This window comes from Lipotes vexillifer, unplaced genomic scaffold (assembly GCF_000442215.2).
Source record: "Lipotes vexillifer unplaced genomic scaffold, Lipotes_vexillifer_v1.1 scaffold387, whole genome shotgun sequence".
Classification (NCBI taxonomy): Eukaryota; Metazoa; Chordata; class Mammalia; order Artiodactyla; family Lipotidae; genus Lipotes; species Lipotes vexillifer.
Window position 1 is genome coordinate 3,010,578 of NW_006795399.1, and position 17,664 is coordinate 3,028,241.

At 55.0% G+C, this 17,664-nt stretch overlaps 1 protein-coding gene across 1 annotated transcript in view; it reads right to left on the bottom strand.

Moving 5' to 3' along the window:
• Window positions 1–17,664, bottom strand: part of LRP1 (LDL receptor related protein 1) — an 82,722-nt gene that overhangs the window by 40,850 nt on the left and 24,208 nt on the right. The window contains exons 7-20 of the mRNA XM_007467686.1: window positions 16,013–16,175; window positions 15,681–15,903; window positions 14,459–14,648; window positions 13,851–13,994; window positions 12,445–12,681; window positions 10,729–10,909; window positions 9,634–9,856; window positions 8,291–8,492; window positions 7,818–7,943; window positions 5,609–5,749; window positions 5,392–5,517; window positions 4,851–4,967; window positions 4,310–4,390; window positions 2,547–2,714 (exon numbers count right to left, since the gene is read on the bottom strand). Coding sequence (XP_007467748.1) covers window positions 2,547–2,714; window positions 4,310–4,390; window positions 4,851–4,967; window positions 5,392–5,517; window positions 5,609–5,749; window positions 7,818–7,943; window positions 8,291–8,492; window positions 9,634–9,856; window positions 10,729–10,909; window positions 12,445–12,681; window positions 13,851–13,994; window positions 14,459–14,648; window positions 15,681–15,903; window positions 16,013–16,175 — 2,322 coding nt within the window. The remainder of the gene's footprint in view (window positions 1–2,546; window positions 2,715–4,309; window positions 4,391–4,850; window positions 4,968–5,391; window positions 5,518–5,608; window positions 5,750–7,817; window positions 7,944–8,290; window positions 8,493–9,633; window positions 9,857–10,728; window positions 10,910–12,444; window positions 12,682–13,850; window positions 13,995–14,458; window positions 14,649–15,680; window positions 15,904–16,012; window positions 16,176–17,664) is intronic.

Genomic DNA, 17,664 nt, shown 5'->3' on the forward strand with positions numbered 1-17,664 from the left:
CAGGAATTCAAAGTGTACAGGGAGCCAGTGCAGGCTTGAAGGCAGGGCTGGGGAGAGATCTGACATGTTCTGTAGGATCACACTGGCTGCTCCGGTGAGATCTGACTCAGGAGTCTGGGGAAGGAGCGGAAGCAGCACCCGAGGCACAGGTGACTGTGCACAAGCCTCACCTTACACTCCCGCTCCCCCTACCTGCCCCACCAGGAACAGGGTCGACGCGCTCATCTCATGCCTGGACTTCAGCAGCAGCCTCCGAGCCGATTTTCCTTCCTCAGGGCCCCTGAACCTCTTTCCAATCTAATGCCCTTCCAGGATTGTCTTCTGAAAGCATTTCCTACATCTTATCACCTTCCAGCTTTGAGATCCTTCGAAGGTCCCCAGTGCCTGACCTGCTTTCACCTGCTGTTGTAATCTGCCCCCTCCAGGCACTGCCTCATTCCCTGCTGTCCCCTCTGGTCTGAGGGGCCCCACCCAGCCCTACTGGCCCCTGCAGCAGTACTCAGTTTCGCCTTCTAAGTGTTACTGCTGGGTTCTCCAGGCCACTCCCACCCTCCATCTAAAGACCCTTCCTCTAGTTACCAGGGGTAAGGGGGGTAAGGATAAAATGGAAGACGGATTGACACATACACACTACTATATATAAAATAGATGACTAATAAGGACCTACTGTATAGTACAGGGAACTCTAATCATTACTCTGTAATGGCCTATATGGGAAAAGAATCTAAAAAAGAGTAGATATATGTATATGTATAGCAGATTCACTTTTCTGTACACCTGAAACTAACACAACATTGTAAATCAACTATTCCCCAATAAAGATTAAAAAAAAATAAAAAGACCCTCTCTCTTGTCCATTTACCCACAGCCTGATCCCTCTTCGGGGCCCAGTTTAAATCCCACCTCCTCCGGAATGGTCCCAGTCCCCGACCGTTCCAGCTCACAGCCATAGTCAAGAACTGCTACCAATCATGACATCCCTGCTCCCACGGGCCAGGCCCCCGCACATCTCCTCTCACTTCACAGAGGAGGAAGCCAAGGCTCAGAGGAAGTAACTTGTCCGAGTTCGCCCAGCTTGTGAAGGGCAGAGAGCTCTTCCCTCCTCACCACATCACGGGGCTCCAGGGGTCCTCTTCTCAGAATCCCAAGGCACTGTTACCCGTCCCACTCACCCGACCCTTCTCAGAGACGGCCCTCGAGGCTCAGTGACTGTTTCCCGGGCCTCGGGTGACCCTCCCCATCCTCCCTCTTAGTGCTGGGCCTGAAGTGGGTACTCAGTGCTTTCAGTACTGTCCCCACTATGCACACCTTAATTCTACAAGGCAGAGGTTGTAAACTGGTGGTCCAGGGGCCAGATGAGGTCTACAGAGAGATTTTGGTCTGCCATGTTTTTAAAACTTTTCAAATCAATTGCCAGTTGTACGGGTTGATTTGCTGTCGCTAAAAAGATGCTGAAGTCCTAACTCACAGTACCTGTGAACATGACCCTATTTGGAAATAGGTCTTCCTTTGCAGACATCAACTTAAGATGAGGTCATCAGGGTGGGCCCTAATCCAATATGACTGCGTCCTTATATAAAGAGGAAACCTGGACACAGAGACAGACCCAGCGAGAACGCCATGAAAGATGGAGGCAGGGATCGGGGTGAAGCATGCACAAGCCAAGGAACGCCAAGGAACGCCAAAGATCGCCATCGAGCGCCAGAAGCTAGGAGAGAAGCCTGGAATAGATTCTCCCCCATAACCCTTAGAAGGAACCAACCCTGCCAACATTTTGGTCTTGGACTTCTAGCCTCCAGAACTGTGAGACAATAAATTTCTGTTGTTTAAGCTACTTAGTTTGTGGTACTTTCTTAGAGCAGCTCTAGGAAACTAATATACCAGTGCTTTAAAATGGGTAGATTTCACATATAAATCTGCATTTCTGACTTCTCTTGAGGTCAGGGCAATCTCGGGTCTGCATTCTTCCATGGTAACCGTCGGCCAGGGATGAGAAACCAACACCCCTTGAGGAGGTCTGTGCCTTCCAGTAACCCCCGCCTCCACGGGGGATCCCACAGACGTTAGGTCCTGGAGGCCTGGGCACTGGGGACCCCACAGAGCCAACCCTTCTCTCCTTTGGTGCCCACTGTGTTCATTCACCCCTACCCCTCTGAGCATCCCTTTTTCATGCTACCAAACACGCGCACCATCTCACTGAAGCCTCACATCAACATGATGATGCCCGTGCTATTATCATCCCCACCTTGCAGATGAAATTCACAGGGGCCCGTGGAGATTAAATAACTTGCTCAAGGCCACCCAGATAGTAAGCTGCAGAGATGGAGCTCAAACCCAAGGCCACCCAACTGCAAAGCCTGAGATCTTAACAGTGTGTGACAATGATTTGTCAACAACCTCCCTCTCCCACAGGACTGGAAACTGTTGAAGGATAAGAGCCACGTCTGGGTTATCTCTGGTTCCCCGATGGTGGCAACACGCAGTGGGCAGGGTGGATGGATGGTGGAATGGTTTGGTCCCCACCCCACTGGTCCCTAGGTGCCCACCCTGGTTGGTGCAGTTGGCGTGTGTCTCATCGCTGTAGTCCCCGCAGTCGTTGTCCCCATCGCACGTCCAGTGCTCGGGGATGCAGCGCCCGCTGTTGCACTTGAACTGGGTGCTAGAGCAGGAGTGGCTGCAGCCGGCCTCGTCACTGTTGTCCCCACAGTCATTGTCTGGGGGGAGGCAAGAAGGGAAGAGGAGAGCAGGGGGTCAGCAAGTGGCCTTCTCTATGACCCCAGCACGGGGCCCCCACTCCCACCTCCCCATTCCCACCCTCGACCCACCCCAACCCTCCCACTGAGAAAATAAAAAACAGAAAAGACACAGAAACTGCATAGACTGCAGCATGCACCATGGCCCACGTGATGGGGGCAGGGAGAGAGAGGCAGGGCAGGCTCCAGGAGGGCCCTTCCCTGAATCTCGGAAGGCTGGGGCTGGGGATGGGACTCATTCCTTTCCCCTTTCAGCAGGGTGTGGGAACAGGGATCCGCTTGCTTTGGGGGAAAGGCAGGGATTTCTCTGGCTCTGGCGGGACAAAGGTGGGCGGAGTATAGGTGAGGCCTCTCTGCTGGGGAGGGAAGGTGTTAATCAGGCCCCGCCCTGAGCGTGGGCATCATCAGCCCCAAGCTCTGGGCTCCCAGCTCATGAGGGGCACTGCCTGCAGCTGAAAGGCCGGCGGGGGCCCCCTCCTGAAGGCATCTGAGGGTGACTGCGCCAATGTACTGCTTTCTAGGCCTCGTGGTGCGGGGGGGCGCACCAGACTTCCCTTCACATTTTCGAGACGCCTGAGAAGACGGGTTTGGCCGTCCCCCTTGGGCTGTGTTCCTGCCAGCTGCCTCTGCATCTCTGACGCTCTCCTTCCCCCATGTCTTGGTCTTCTTGTCCCCACCTCTCTGTCATCTCTCCTGTGAAAGGCTCCTTCTGCCCTCTCTGCTTTCCCTTTCACTGTTTTCTTTCTCCCTCTGTCATTTCCTCTCTCTTTTCTCTCCTTGCTTTTCCTTCACATCCTAGGAGCTCTGGGGTGGGGAGCTGCATGGGGCTCCTGGGAGGAGGCCCAAGGCCAGCTGGGGCTCTAGGGGAGATGGTGCATGTGCTTCTATGCACTGACCGGCAGGCTCAGGACAGGTCTTTTCATCAGAGCCGTCCCCACAATCCTTCTCTGAAACACAGAAACCGCCAAGGCAACCATTGGCACACGAGACACGGCAAAGATGAGGGGCAACATGGGGCTGACCCAATACATCCTCACACACATTAGCCAGGGCTCGAGCCACTGCTGCAACACGTCACAACACCACACCAGACACGACCAGAGCCCCAAGACGGCACAGACACAACAGTCCACTGGCCCCCATGGCTGACATCACCTGGTCCAGGGCTGACCGCCAGGCGGGCTCCCGAGTCTGGAGCCAGAGCCTGGAGGGACCCCAGGAGACGGGGTTTGCAGGGAGAATGGCATTGGGCATGGGCTCTCCTTGCTCATCTCTCCCTGGCCCCTGAGCCTCTGCCAGAGGATGGGCAGCTCAGGCCCTGCCTGGGGAGGAATGGCACTGACAGGTGATGGGCGGGGTATCCCCTGAGTCCATCTTGGTTCCCCCACAGTGTTTCTAGCTTGTCCTTATTTCTCCCAGACAACCCAGGGGGACTTCTGTGAACTGGAGGAAGGCCTCGGCTTGATTCTGAAACCCCTTCACCTGCCACCCAGGGCCTGGCTGTGGCTTCTAGCTTTCCTAGGAATCAGGGCAGGTGAAGGGAAACAAGCTCTTACCATTGTCACATCTCCAGTTGATGTTGATGCATCTGCCGTTGTTGCAGGTAAACTGAGTCAGGGGGAAGCAGGTGGGATAGGCTGCCAGGGAGAAAGAGTAGCTGAGTAGGGTCCTCAAGACTATTTAGCATCATAGCACCAAGCAGGTGGGCGCTGGGTCCTTCCCATAACCAGCAGCCCTCAGCCCAGCCAGATGGGGGAGGGAAGGCTAAGTGGAGGTGCCTTGGCCTGGAACTCTGCCCATTCACTCCTACCCCTCTAAGCATCCTTTTTTTAAGCAACTCATTACCAAACGCAGGCCGTGCGCTGAGTGCTCTCCGCGCATGATCTCACTGAACCCCTACATCAGTGCTGTGACGTGGATGCCAGTATTATCCCCACTCTGCAGATGAAACCCACAGGGGCCCACGGAGATCAAGCAACTTGCTCAAGGCCACCCAGGTACTAAGCTGCAGGGTCTCTCCAGCACCCCCGCCCCAGGGCACGCTCTCGTGGGCCCTCCCTCCCTGTGCCAGCCTGGTCTTCCTGCTGTCTTGCTCACCACATGAGGCTGACTCATCGGAGCGGTCCCCACAATCATCATCCAAATCGCACGTCCAGGAGATGGGGATGCAGCGGCCACTGGCACAGGAGAACTGGTTGGGTGGGCAGGTGCGAGCTGGGGACAGGGATGGGCGTGAGTGCTCACAGTTGAGTCCCCTCGTTCATTTCATTTTCTTTGCTATTATTCTCTGCCTCTCTGGAAGTCTCCCCAAGGACCTCAAAGCTATTCTTCTTAGAGACATCATTCAAAATCACCTACGTGGTCTCACACCGGACGCTTCACCCCGTGTCTCGAGGGGTCGCTGGTGTCCTCCAAGGAGAAGATCCACCCGCCTTGCTTGTCATCCCCAACCCAGAGCTGTGCCCTGCTCCCTGCAAGCACGGGCCCCCCAGCCAACGCTGTCCTGCATCCCCCTCTGCCCTGGGTGCCCCGTGCTCCTTCCTCTCCCTGAGGCCCCTCTGTCTTCCCAAGTCTGGCTCCCCCGCCTGCCCTGCCCTGGTGACTGAGGGGTGCCGGTGTGGTCACGCCCCCCCCACACCTGAACAAGTGGCATTGGACTCATCTTCGCTGTTCCCGCAGTCATTGTCCCCGTCACAGAGCCAGCGGTTGGGGATGCAACGGTTGTTCTCGCACTTGAACCGGTCCGAGGGGCAGGTGTGCTGATCTGAGGAGGGAGAGGTCAGGGGTCAGCCGGAGGGAGGGGCCCCCAGCTCTCCAGTTGTTGCCCAAGGGCCGGCTGTGCAGCAGGGACTCACGGCAGAGGGCGGGGGCCTCGTCGCTGTTGTCCAGGCAGTCGTTGTCCCCATCGCACTTCCAGCGTTCCTGGATGCAGCGGCTGTTTGAGCAGGCGAATTCGCCTGGCTGGCACTGGGGTGGGGGCACGTAGGACGGGTTTGCTGTGGGCACCACGAGGCGTGAGGGGGAAAGTCAGACCCAGGTCACGGACAGGTGCTGAGCCCCCTGTCCTCTGTTGGCTTGTTTTATGATTTTAAAATAATATACTCAGTCATCTTTCCTAGCGCATAGTTCTTCGTGAAGAAATTATCTGGGTGGAAACTGCAACTCTTTCTCAGGCCACAAGGGTGATGTTTGCTCTCCTGCTTCCAGTACCGCAATGTGGTCTGAGAATAAAGGAGCTTCCAAGAGAGCCTAGAGCCCCCCATCCTTTTGTCCCCACCGAGCAGACCCCCCCCCTTGCCCCTCCCTGCCATCTCCATGAACTGCCCCTTGGAAGTCATCTCCAGGACCCTCGGACCCTGCTCTGGTCCCTGGACTTTTTCCTTCACAAATGCATCAACTCTATCGGCAGGAGTGAAAGCTCACACCTCACCACCACCGTCTGCCTTTGGCTATCAGCAGTGAAATCACTTCGTCCTTTGTGTTTGCACAGCGTAAGCTCAGGAAGCACAGGACGCCCATGTCAGTCCCTGGCCCTGGCCCCCACTGCTCTGTGCATGCCTTTCCGACCCATCTCTCACCCCCTCTAATCCTGTGGGTCCCAAGGACCACTGGACCTGGAGGCTGTATGTGTCCGCCTTGCTCCTCACCTGTGCTTCCAGACCATTCTCCCTCTCTCCCCTCTGAAAAATCAGTATTGACTTTCACGTTATTAGACTATATACGAACCCCTACTTCAAAGGACCCCAGGCTAGTCCCCAGCATCCTTAAGGGTTTTTAGCTCCGGGTTCAGGGTCACTTTCTCCATAATCACTCCCTCTTTATTCTTGGTGATTTCAATGTGCACATAGGTGACTCTTCCATTATGCTGGCCCCTCAGTTTCTAAGCTCCTCTTCACCAATCCTCTTGCCCTGCACCTGGCCTCAGTCACTCACTCTTAGGTATACACTATGGCCCACTGACCCATTTTCAGTTCTGGGATTCTATCCTAAGGAAATCATCCAGAATATGGGAAGGCATGAAGCTATAAGAAATAGCAGAGCAGGTGATTAATAAACAGACTCTGGGTCAGGGTTCCTGGGTTCAAACCCCTGCTCTAACTTTGGGCCTCAATTTCTTCATCTATAAATTGGGGTAATAAAAATACCTTCCCTACAGGAATATTTTAAGGAGTAAATAAGTTACTGCATGAGCACTGCTTACAACCATGCGTAGTACATAGTCTGTGTTCAATAAATGCTGGCTGTGATTACAACAAAAAACTGGAAACAACCTAAACATCCAACAGTAGAGAAATGGTTCAGTAAATTATGGGATGTTTACCAAATTAAATATATTTTGGCCATTAGAAATTCTGCTGATGTATTCATGACACACTGTCAAGTGACAAATGCAGGAAACAGAACAGCATATGCAGCATGATTCCATTTAAGCAAAAGTAAATACACAGAGAAATTGGGAGGTGGTTCAATGAAATGGTAACAGTGCAATCTATGGGTGGTGGAATTTGGGATGATTTGTACTTTCTCTTTTGTATTTTTCTATACTGTTCATTTATTTTTACAATGAGCATGACCCGCTTTTATTAAAAAATGGGGCTATTTAAAATAATGCAATAATAACACAGAAAATTTGTGACATATATGAGCCAAAAGGGACAGAAAACATTTATATACAGTATATTCCAACCATGTAAAAACCCACCTAAGGAAAAAAGGATGGTGTTTCTTTACCACAATACTAACAATATAGTGGTGTTTGCTGGTGAGATTGGGCTTTTTTTCTCTCCTCTAATTCCCAATATTCTGAACTATTGTTGTATAACTTTAATAATGCGGAAATAAATGTAAAAGAAATTAATGGTTTTCTCTTTCCATAGCTGTCCTGCTCCTCACTTGGTTTCCCTGATTTTCATGCCTTCCCAAACCTCCCACCCCCTGGTCACCCCTAAACACCCTCCAGCCCCCAGGGCCCTCTTTGCCTCCTTCATCTCCGACGGGGACACCGTGGCCTCCTCCTACTGGGGTCTGCTCCCCCACCTCCCACCCCAGCTGGGCCCCTCGTACCCAAACAAGTGACACCGTCTGTGTCCAACACCTGGTCCTCAGCACAGGCACACTGGCGGCTCCCAGGGGTGGCCAGGCACAGGCTGCTGCAGCCGCCATTGTTCACCCGGCATTTGTTGGTACCCACTGTGAAGGAGGGGTCACGGGTGGGAGGAGGAAGGAGGTGGAGGACAGGGGATGGGTTGCAGCAGGGTCAGGAAAGGCCAGAGAGGGGAGATGAGAGGCCGGGGGAGGAGACGCATTAAAAGGAGGAGAGACAGAAAGAGGAAATGAGGAGGGGTTGAAGAAGAGATGCAGTCACGGGGCGGGGGGGCGATGGGGATCCCAGAAGGTCCAATTGGGATGGGGGCCTCTCTTCTTGAGAGTCTCAAAAGTCAGAGCCTAGGATCCCTGGGGAGTGCCCTCACCCACCACAGGAGCCTCACCCCCCTATCTAGGTCCCACCCCAGACCCATGTCCCAGCCCAGGGGTACCTTGCTGTTGCTGGGCATCATACATGCGGATCTCAAAAATGGGGGGCCGCTCGCTGCGCAGAAGGGTCACGATGGGGGGTGCGCCTCCTGTGCCCCGTTCCAAGCGGTAGACACTGCCACTCCGGTACTCGGTCCAGAAGAGGTAGTTGCCATGGTGACACAGGCCAAAGGCGTGGTTCAGCTCAGGACCCTCGTACACAATCTAGGAATGGAGAAGAGGTTACCAAGGAGCTGGGAGACAAGTGGGGGTGCCTCAGGGAGGCCCGGGGGGGGGGTCAGTGTTCTGTACACTCATATGTCCATGGCCTGGGTGTGGGACTTGTCTCCCCCATCAGCCTAGAAGCCCCCAAGGGTGCACACCGTGAAGTGCCAGACCCTGAACCCAGCAGAGCACTGATGGGGAGCTTGCCCACAGTCCTCTCTTGGGCTGATTCATGTTCATTCACATCCCTCCAACACGCAGACGCACACACAGAGTAGTGAGCAGACAGCCAGGAACCATACATTCGTTTCTTCATCCACCACACATTTGCCAGGATCTATTAAGGTAGCACTAAGAAATGGAAAAGATGTGATCCCTTCGCTGGAGCTGCCTATTGTCTCAGGAAAGGCACACAAAACTGTCCACGGTGGAGAGGGGTCTGGAGACAACACCCCAGAGGAGGTGGCCCGCCCCCGAGTGCTGTGCCAGTTGAGGAGGAGCCGGGTGGAGGCAGAAAAATCTGCATGAGCAGCAGCATAGAGGGCAGCACCTTGACGTGTGCTGGACTTGAAAGCTGTCCAGTGCTGCTGTTTCAAGTGCGGGGATGCAGGGAGCAGAGGGTGAAAGAGGACCACAGAGACGGTCAGGGGCCACATCATAAAGGGCCTTATATACCATGAAAGAGCTTGGTCCACACGCCTAGACTTGCACGGGGCTCATGAATGAAGCACGTAGCCCCCGGAATGAACGAGCGTGCGTCTACACCGTCTCTAGGCATCTCGCACCTGTACAGAGGCACACAGTGCAGGCACATGCCAGTGTGTGCTGCCTGTACGTGCACAACCAGGCAGAGGTGCACACGATGTGTATGCTCAGGTGTTCACACAGGTGGTCAGGCCCACAGACCATGTGCGTGGTCACAGAGATACTCTGATAGGAGCTAATCCTCAAACAACGTAAGACATAGGCCCACAAGCACACAGAGGGACACACCCGCAGGCTCACAGGTAAACACACATGAAGCACACAGGCCCGGACACACACAGATGCCCACACATTCAGACGCACAGCCTCACCCACACACAAATGTGGTCCAGCAATGCACACATGAACGCCCACACACAGGTGCACGCCTGCCCACCTTCCGGTCCGTGCCATTGAGCAGGATGGTCTCGATGCGATCATAGAAAGCGTCCACCCAGTAGAGGCGCCCAGCTGGGATGTCCAGGCTCAGCCCATTGGGCCAAAGTACTGTCTTGGAGGTGACAAAGATGTCTCGGTGTGAGCCGTCCATCCAGGCCCTCTCCAGCCGCCCTCGCCGACTGTCCTTGGGGTCTTCCTCCCAGTCAGTCCAGTACATCCACCTGTGGGCAGCTACTGGTCAGCACCACATAGCCACCCCTGCCATCAACATCCTCCCCTGGGATCCCAATCCAGACGGGCCACCCCAGAGCTTCTCACAGAGGTCTTCCTGCCCTGCTCACCCTTACCCCACATATTTCATTCATTCATTCCTCCATTCAACAAATATTTGTTGAATGCCTACTGAGCTGGGCACAGTTCTGGCGCTGGAGGACCCAGCAGAGACCAAGGCAGCCAAAGTCCCTGCTCTCATACAGATATGTCCCACCCAGGACACAGACAAGAAACAAGTCAGTCAAGAGGGTCACACACAATGCAGAGCGACAGAAGTCAGCAGGGACTCGAAGCAGGGGCATGGCATGGAGAGTGACCGGGCAGCCGGTGGGGAAGGCCTCTCTGAGGAAGTGGCATTTGAGCTGAGATGTGAATGCTGTGAAGGAGCCACATATGCAAATACTTGGGAGTCCCAGGCAGAGGAACTCCAAGAGCAAAAGCCCTGAGGTAGGAAGAGCTGGAGTGCTGGTTTAAGGAACAGACAGCAGGCAGTGGGGACAGAACTTCCAAATGCAGGATGTGAGGTGCAGATGAGGTCAAACGAGCTGCAGGCAGACCCTGTAGGACCCCGGGGCTGATAAGGGAAAGGGGAGCCAGGGGAGGGCCCGCTGGGAGTGACAGGACCAGATTTCTATGTATGTGTTTAGAGCATCACTCCCATTGCCCTGTAGATGGGGACACCTTTTCCCCTTTCAGCCCAATTCTCGCCGAAGCATCCCACCTCGGCTGCCCTCCCCTGTCCACTCTCTCTCTTATCCCCCAGTCCTGAGGCCCACGCAGTCCCTGGCTCCTCCCCTCCCAAGGCCGTGGGAGGACTCACCCATTGAGCGGATCCACCACAATGGCCCTGGGGTGTGTCATTTTGCCCTCGATTAAGGTCTTGCGGGTCTGAGCAGCTTTCTCCAGCCTGGCCACACTGATGGTCTTCTTGGGCCCATCATCCGTCCAATACAAATTGTCCCCCATCCAGTCCACAGCTACGCCCTCCACATTGTGTATGCCTGCAGTGGGCGGGGCGGAGCAAGGAGGGAGAGTCTCAAAGGAGGCTCAAATCTGCCTGCCTCTGGCTCTTAAGATACCTGCACCTTGGAGCACTTGGCTAGTGGGGAATGCAGGGAGCCTTCTGTGCCCTAGACAGTGGCTGGGATGGGATGGAATGGGAGGTTGGAGGAAGGAGCCTGGGAGGTCATTTGTGCTGCCACATCTGTGTTGAGTCAGGGTCTCTCAAAGCTGCACGTGGCAGGGCTTCCCTGGTGGCACAGTGGTTAAGAGTCCGCCTGCCGATGCAGGGGACACGGCTTCGTGCCCCGGTCCGGGAAGATCCCACATGCCGCGGAGCAGCTGGGCCCGTGAGCCATGGCCGCTGAGCCTGCGCGTCTGGAGGCTGTGCTCCGCAACGGGAGAGACACAACAGTGAGAGGCCCGCGTACCGCAAAAAAAAAAAAAAAAAAAAAAAGCGGCAAAAGGGAGCAAGAAAAACGACCAGAAGGAATTTAGAAATGACTGTGGCTCTAAAAAAAAAAAAAAAAAAAAAGCTGCACATGGCAGCAAGAAAATCTACGTGGCACACGTGGGCTCACTGGAGAAGGCACGTCGGGGCCTGAGCTGGGGTGGACCGCTGAAGCAATAGGCATGTGGCTCTGGGCACAAGTGCGACGCCACATCCCAGGCCTAAAAATCCTGAGCTAACAAAATGAATAAGTTAGGAAGTGATTTTTCACTTAGCCACAGGCTTCATCTCAAGCTAAATAGCATCCCTGGTATAGGGAACCCCAATCCTTTCCTGATGAGGAGTTACTTTTGATTTCCCTGAAGTCTTATGATTGCTGACGGCTGAGGTTCTCCGAGCCGAGGTGGGGGATGGAGAGCAGGCCAAGGGGTGGTAACCAGCATCAGCCAGACTGACTGGTTAGGAAGCCCTGTCCTGGGGGCCCGAGTGCAGGTTTGGGAGTTCCTAACACCCGGGAGGCATGGTGCAGCACTCGGAGGCTCAGAGCCTCCACGCCGATGGATATTCAGAAGACAGTGCACTGCTGACCTGCTGGGGCAGCTCAGAGGGAAAAACTGGATTCCATTCACAAAACACAATTTTCTCAGGACATGTAAGCATGCAGCTCTTGGCGGCTGTGAGGTCTGGCTGCACAGACCCTGTGTGTACACACGTGTGCCGGTGTGTCTGAGCCGATTCAGAGCCTCAGGCCTCTCCCCAGCTGTGTGCCGCATGAAGCTTCAGGGCTCAGAGCCAATGGCAGAGAGACCCTGAGTTTTCCCAAGGGCTGGCAAGGACGGCCCACACTGCCTTAGCCATCCATCCTCCGGCCTCTTTCCGGCTCAGCCAAGAAGGGGGTCACCCAGGGGTCAATCTGTCTATCCCCTCATCTCCATGCCAACCAGCCCAGCTAGCCAGTCAGCAGGGGACTCTCCACACTGGAAGGGCACCAGGAGAGAGATGCCCAGGCCCCAAATCACTTCCTGCCTCAGGTGGGCGCGTGCCTTGGGGGTCCCATCCACACACCTCCCACTTAGGGGCCCTTACCATCCTTCAGGATGGTCTCCCGCTCAGTGCCATCGATCTTCTGGCGGCCAATGAGGTAGCTGGTGGTGTCGGCAAAGTAGATGAAGCCGGTCTCAGCATGGAAGTCCAGGGCCCGGGGGTTCATGAGGTTCTCGATGGGGATCATGTGCTCGTCGGGGACCTTGGCCCCCATATCCATGCCCCGGATGATGCCTGGCCGGCCCTTGCCATACACGAGGAATAGCTCGTGTTCCGGCTCTAAGGCAGGCACAAGGAGGGGCAAAAAGTCAGACACATACACACACACACACAACCACCACCCAGCCAATGCCCCGGCTGTACTGGGTCAAGGGTGTGGGGACAGCAGGGGGTCTGAACCACATGGACAGACACATAAGCATGTAAGGTCCAGGGAACAACGCCCTGGGGGGTTTTTCCTATGCACTCTAGGGGTGGGAAATGGGGTAAAAGTAGCATGTCTTCAGTAAGTGCCCTCTGTTGAGTAGTGAAATTAGTGGCCCAAATATGTTGGAATCAGGTCCCTTTTGACCACTTCCTCTGTTCATCCTAGTCTAAGCCATATCACTTCTTGCCTACGCCGCAAAAACAGCGTCCTGGCACTTCCCTGCTGCCCATCCTCCACCCAGCAGCTAGCATGATCATTTTTACAAACGTGAATCAAATCTGTTAAGCCACCCAGAGCTTCTCATTCCAGTTAGAATATAATCCAACACCCTTCCTCACCTCCCCTCACTCACGCGCTGCCCCACTCCCGTCCCCCTGCCGCCTCTCTGCTCTCCAGCACACCAAGCTCACGTTGGCCTCTGAGCCTCGGCACTATAGATTCCCTCTGCCGGAAACGCTCTTCTTTCAGGTACATGATTCACATGATTCACTTCCTCATTTCACAGAGAGCTTGACGTTAATTTCACCTCCGCAGAGACGCCTTCCCTGACTGTTGTCTAAACTGGAGCCTTCGCTGTCATCATTAACTCTAAGCTGCACTTTATTTTCTTCCTAACACCTACCCTCACCTCAAGTTATTTATGCGTTTGTCTGCCTCCCCTGCCAGACTATAAGCTCCATGAGGCCAGAGACAACATCCGTCTTGTTTACTGCTGACCCCTCACTGCCAGGACAGTGCCAGACATAGTGTGTGCTCACTAGATACTTGTTGAATGAAGGAAGGAATGAAGGGATGAATGGTCCAGTTGACAGTGTTCTCCGGAGCCTGAGTGGGGTAGCAGGATAAGCCCTGCTCTCGGATGGGAGTGCAAGTCCCATCCCTGCCCCTCACCAGGGTGAAACTTTGGGTAAGCCCCTCCATCTTTCTGCATCTCAGACAGATGCAGCTGGGCTATGGGAGGCAGGCAAGGACCCCTCCCGTCCCACCCCAGCAGGCACACAAGCCCTTCCCTGTCACTCACTCTTGCATGACTTCCCATCACTGCCCAGGCTGAAGCCGGAGCGGCAGCGGCAGGTCCGCGCCTTGTGACTGTTGGCCAGCAGACAGATGTCGGAGCAGCCTCCCGGCTTCCCGTACTGGTCATTCTCGCAGGCATGGCTCCTCACTGGGGCAGGGTGGAGAGCTGGTCAGGACCCCTCGAAGCCCCTGTGCCAGGCCTTGAGAAGGCTTCCTGCAGTCTGACCACTCTCCCTCCTGCTAAGGTCTTTGTGCCTGTTGTCCCCTCTGGGGATTCGGAAGCCACAGGACTGGCATTCCTCTGCCCTGACACCACCCAGCCTTCAGACTCTTGGGTGGGGACCTCTGCGGTCAGGGGACAGCGTCACACTGTTGCCCACAGCCAGGCGCCTCTACTCTAGACCAGCCAGGGAACTGTGAGGGGTGATCTACGTCCTGAGCAGAATAGGGGCAAGGGGCTCCCTGGGGGTGGGATCTGGAGGCTGACGGGCAGGAAGGGGCGGCAGGGGAAGCAGACGGGGGAGCGGAGGTAGTCTGGGGTGGATGGCTAGACGCAGTCATGCCACAAGGGAATCAGGGGTGTCCCTAGGGGGGCTGTGGAACCCCGCTCACCTCGGGGCTGGCGCCGCTGGTGGTAGATGTGCAGGGCACCTCCCTTGTCCACACGGGTGACGACCTGGTAGTCGGTGCTGTTAAAGCGGTTCACGCGGATCACGCTTGTCTTCTGCTGGGCGTTGGCATTGTCTGAGTTGGTGGCGTAGAGATAATTCTCAAACACGGTCAGGCCATACAGGTGCTCGATCTGAGACGGGCAGGCAGGAACGGTCAACATGAGAGGAGAAGAGAATCCTCCCTCTGCCCCTGGCGAGCCCCTCAGCTCTTCCAGACTCCATAACTTGCATCCCCAAACTCATTCCACAGTTGTCTGACTCCGTGCTTTACTCCTGTCTCCTCTGGACTATCCTGTTCTTGAGATATGCTTGTCAAATCCCATCCATCCTTCACAGAGCATCTCTTTGAAGGGCTTCTGGAATCTTCTAACCAGAGAGGACAGTCTCTCCTTCCACACTCCATTTCTGGCTGTAATCCACTGGCTGGTGATCTGTGGGGTTTACTCTACCCGCTCCGCTCAAACGCCTCGAGGGCAGGAACCATATCCCTCTCAGAACCAGGCACATATTCAACGATGGGACGATTTTGCACTGACGTAGAGTTGGGCCCTACACTCTGTCCACAGGGAACATTCTTAGCCCGCCTCTAGCTCCCAGCTTTTGGGAAGGTTGAGAGAACAGACTGGCCCCAAGCAAGCCTGATAACAGCCTCTGCTACCTGCACAATGTATCTAAGGTAACCAACTGTCCCAGTTTGTCCAAGACTGGCCCAGGGGACTTTCAGGGCTGACACTGGGACAGTCTCAGACAAATCGGGATGGTGGGTCACCCTAATTATCCCAGACTAGAGATGTTATCTCTGAGCTGGAAGGGCTTCTAGACTAGGTTCAAGTGCTATTTCCCAGCTGTGTCACCTCAAGCAAATCACTTAACCTCTTTGAATCCTGCCTTTTTTCAGCTGCCAAAAGAGAGCTGAGACACCTGACCGCTCATTTTCCAGGGGCTGGTTGTAAGAACCCAACTCAAATGAGAAAAGGGAAGTAAAAGGTGGTCTCTAAAATGACTGTGGCCATCCGAGTGGAAACCATATCCTGTCCTTTCCCCCAGATGCTCGTGCCCACCCCCTCCCTACCAGAGGGCTCCAGACAACCACGCTCCCATTCTGTCCCCCACCCTCCCAAGAAGCCCAGAGAAGGGTTTCCCGGCCAAGACTTCCTCCTCACCAGGATGCCCTGGATGATGGTCTGCCGGCCCTTGCCCTCGTAGTCCACCACCTCAATGTAGTCCAGGTAGGCATCGGCCCAGTAGACGAGGCGGCTGACCAGGTCCAGCGTGATGCCATGAGGAAACACAATCTTGCTGTCGACCAGCTTGGTGCGGTTCTGCCCGTCCATATCACAGCGCTCCACTTTGGGGATCTGCCCGTAGTCAGTGAAGAACACCTTCCTGTGAGCAGATGGCATGTTAAATGGGGTCTGGACACTGGGCAACCTCCCTTCTACCACAGCCTCTGCCTCCCCGTTCCAGGGCCAGTGCCCCTGCCTGCCCCGCTCACCCCATGGCAGGGTCCAGTGCGATGCCCTTGGGGTTGTAGAGCTCCAGGTCTAGCAAAGTGACACACGTGTCCCCGTTTCGGTTGCAGACAAAGATCCTATCATCGATGTCATCCACAAAGTAGAAGTTGCCCGTCAGCCAGTCGACGGCCATCTGTTCCACGTCTGGAGAGTGTGAATGAAAGGGCTATGGGGGAGGGGCCTCCCACAGACACGCCCGCCCTCTGCTGGTGCAGGACCTACCGCGGGAAGCCCGCCTCCTCCGGGGTGCCCTCCTTCACCACCCATGCCACGGCTGTCTCTCCTCCCTGAGCTCTTACGGGAGCTACTGGCAGTGGCACGTTTCGCCTCGTGCTCTTGGCCACCTTTCACCAACAGGGTCTCTCCAGAGAGAAGTCTCTGAGTATCCTCCCACACAGCCCTGCTCCCCATGCCAAGCTCAGGGTGGGCACACGGGGGCACTGGATAATTGCTGGCTGGTTGGCTGACTGACAGGTTTCCCAACTCTAGCCCCTGCTTGAATGGGACCAACTTCTTGGGGCTCCAAAAGGCAGTGAGGATAGGTCTACTAGCTCATTCCAGAATTTTAAAAATCTGCTTTTACTTGAGATGAGAGCGCTCGGGCTAATAAAACATCACACATCTCTGCTTTTGGCTGGACTTTCAGCATCTTTGTATGGTAAGTCGAGTTATGTCACACTAGCTAGGAGCGCTGACTGGAAGCTGTACGTGCTGCATGACTTTTAAAAATGGGAAAGCAGGGCATCCATCAATAAATCCACTCTGAGAGAAGAGAATGTCCAAATATGGAGCCCGCAGAAATGGAAAAGGGAAGGTCCATGGTGGCAAAAGGTTGGAACCAGTGGCATGGGCCAAACTTCCTGTACTCACTCCCATTCCCCTGTTTCTTCAATGTCCCTATTGCTCAATTTCCTCCAGTCCTCGGGAGGGTGGGAAGGAGCAGGGAATAAGATATAGGGCTGGAGGAGAGAGTGCAGAGGAGGATAGCCATCAAAGGACTCTGTAGGTAAACTGAGGCATGGCTCAGAAAGAGGGGGAGCTTCAGAAGGGTGGGAGTGGGGGGAGAGGATGGAGACCAGGTGCCCATACTCAGTCTATGGCCAAAAGGGCCTAAGGGCAGCAGGAAGTCTAGGAGGCAGGAAGTCTGGGGACAGGACCCGTGCTGGCCTCCTGGGGGGCCTCCTTCTCTCCAGGACCCACTGGCTCCCATCCACCCACTGCCTCCTCCAACTACCACTATCAGAGGTGATACCTCTTGCATGCAGCGAAGTTTCCAAGACAATGACTCCCTGGGACCCCTGCCTTGCACTCCACTTCCACCAATTTCCTCAGCAGGTAAAGGAGTCTTTGGACCACCTGTCTTTGGCTGAAACTTTTTTACTTTTTTTTTACTGAAATCCCCACTAGCCACACTCAATTATTCAATCCCTACACAGCTACAGGTATAATGACTAGGCTTTCTGCTCAGCCCTCCCTAATCCTCCCCGCTCCCTCACAGGGATTCAGGGGCTGTTTCCTAACAGTGGGTAGGGGTGGGGGGCACAGGGAACAGGAACACGGCTCCCAAGGAACTTGGCCAGGCCCTGACACTGACTCACAGTCACAGGACTTAGGCTGAGGGAGGAAGGGAAAG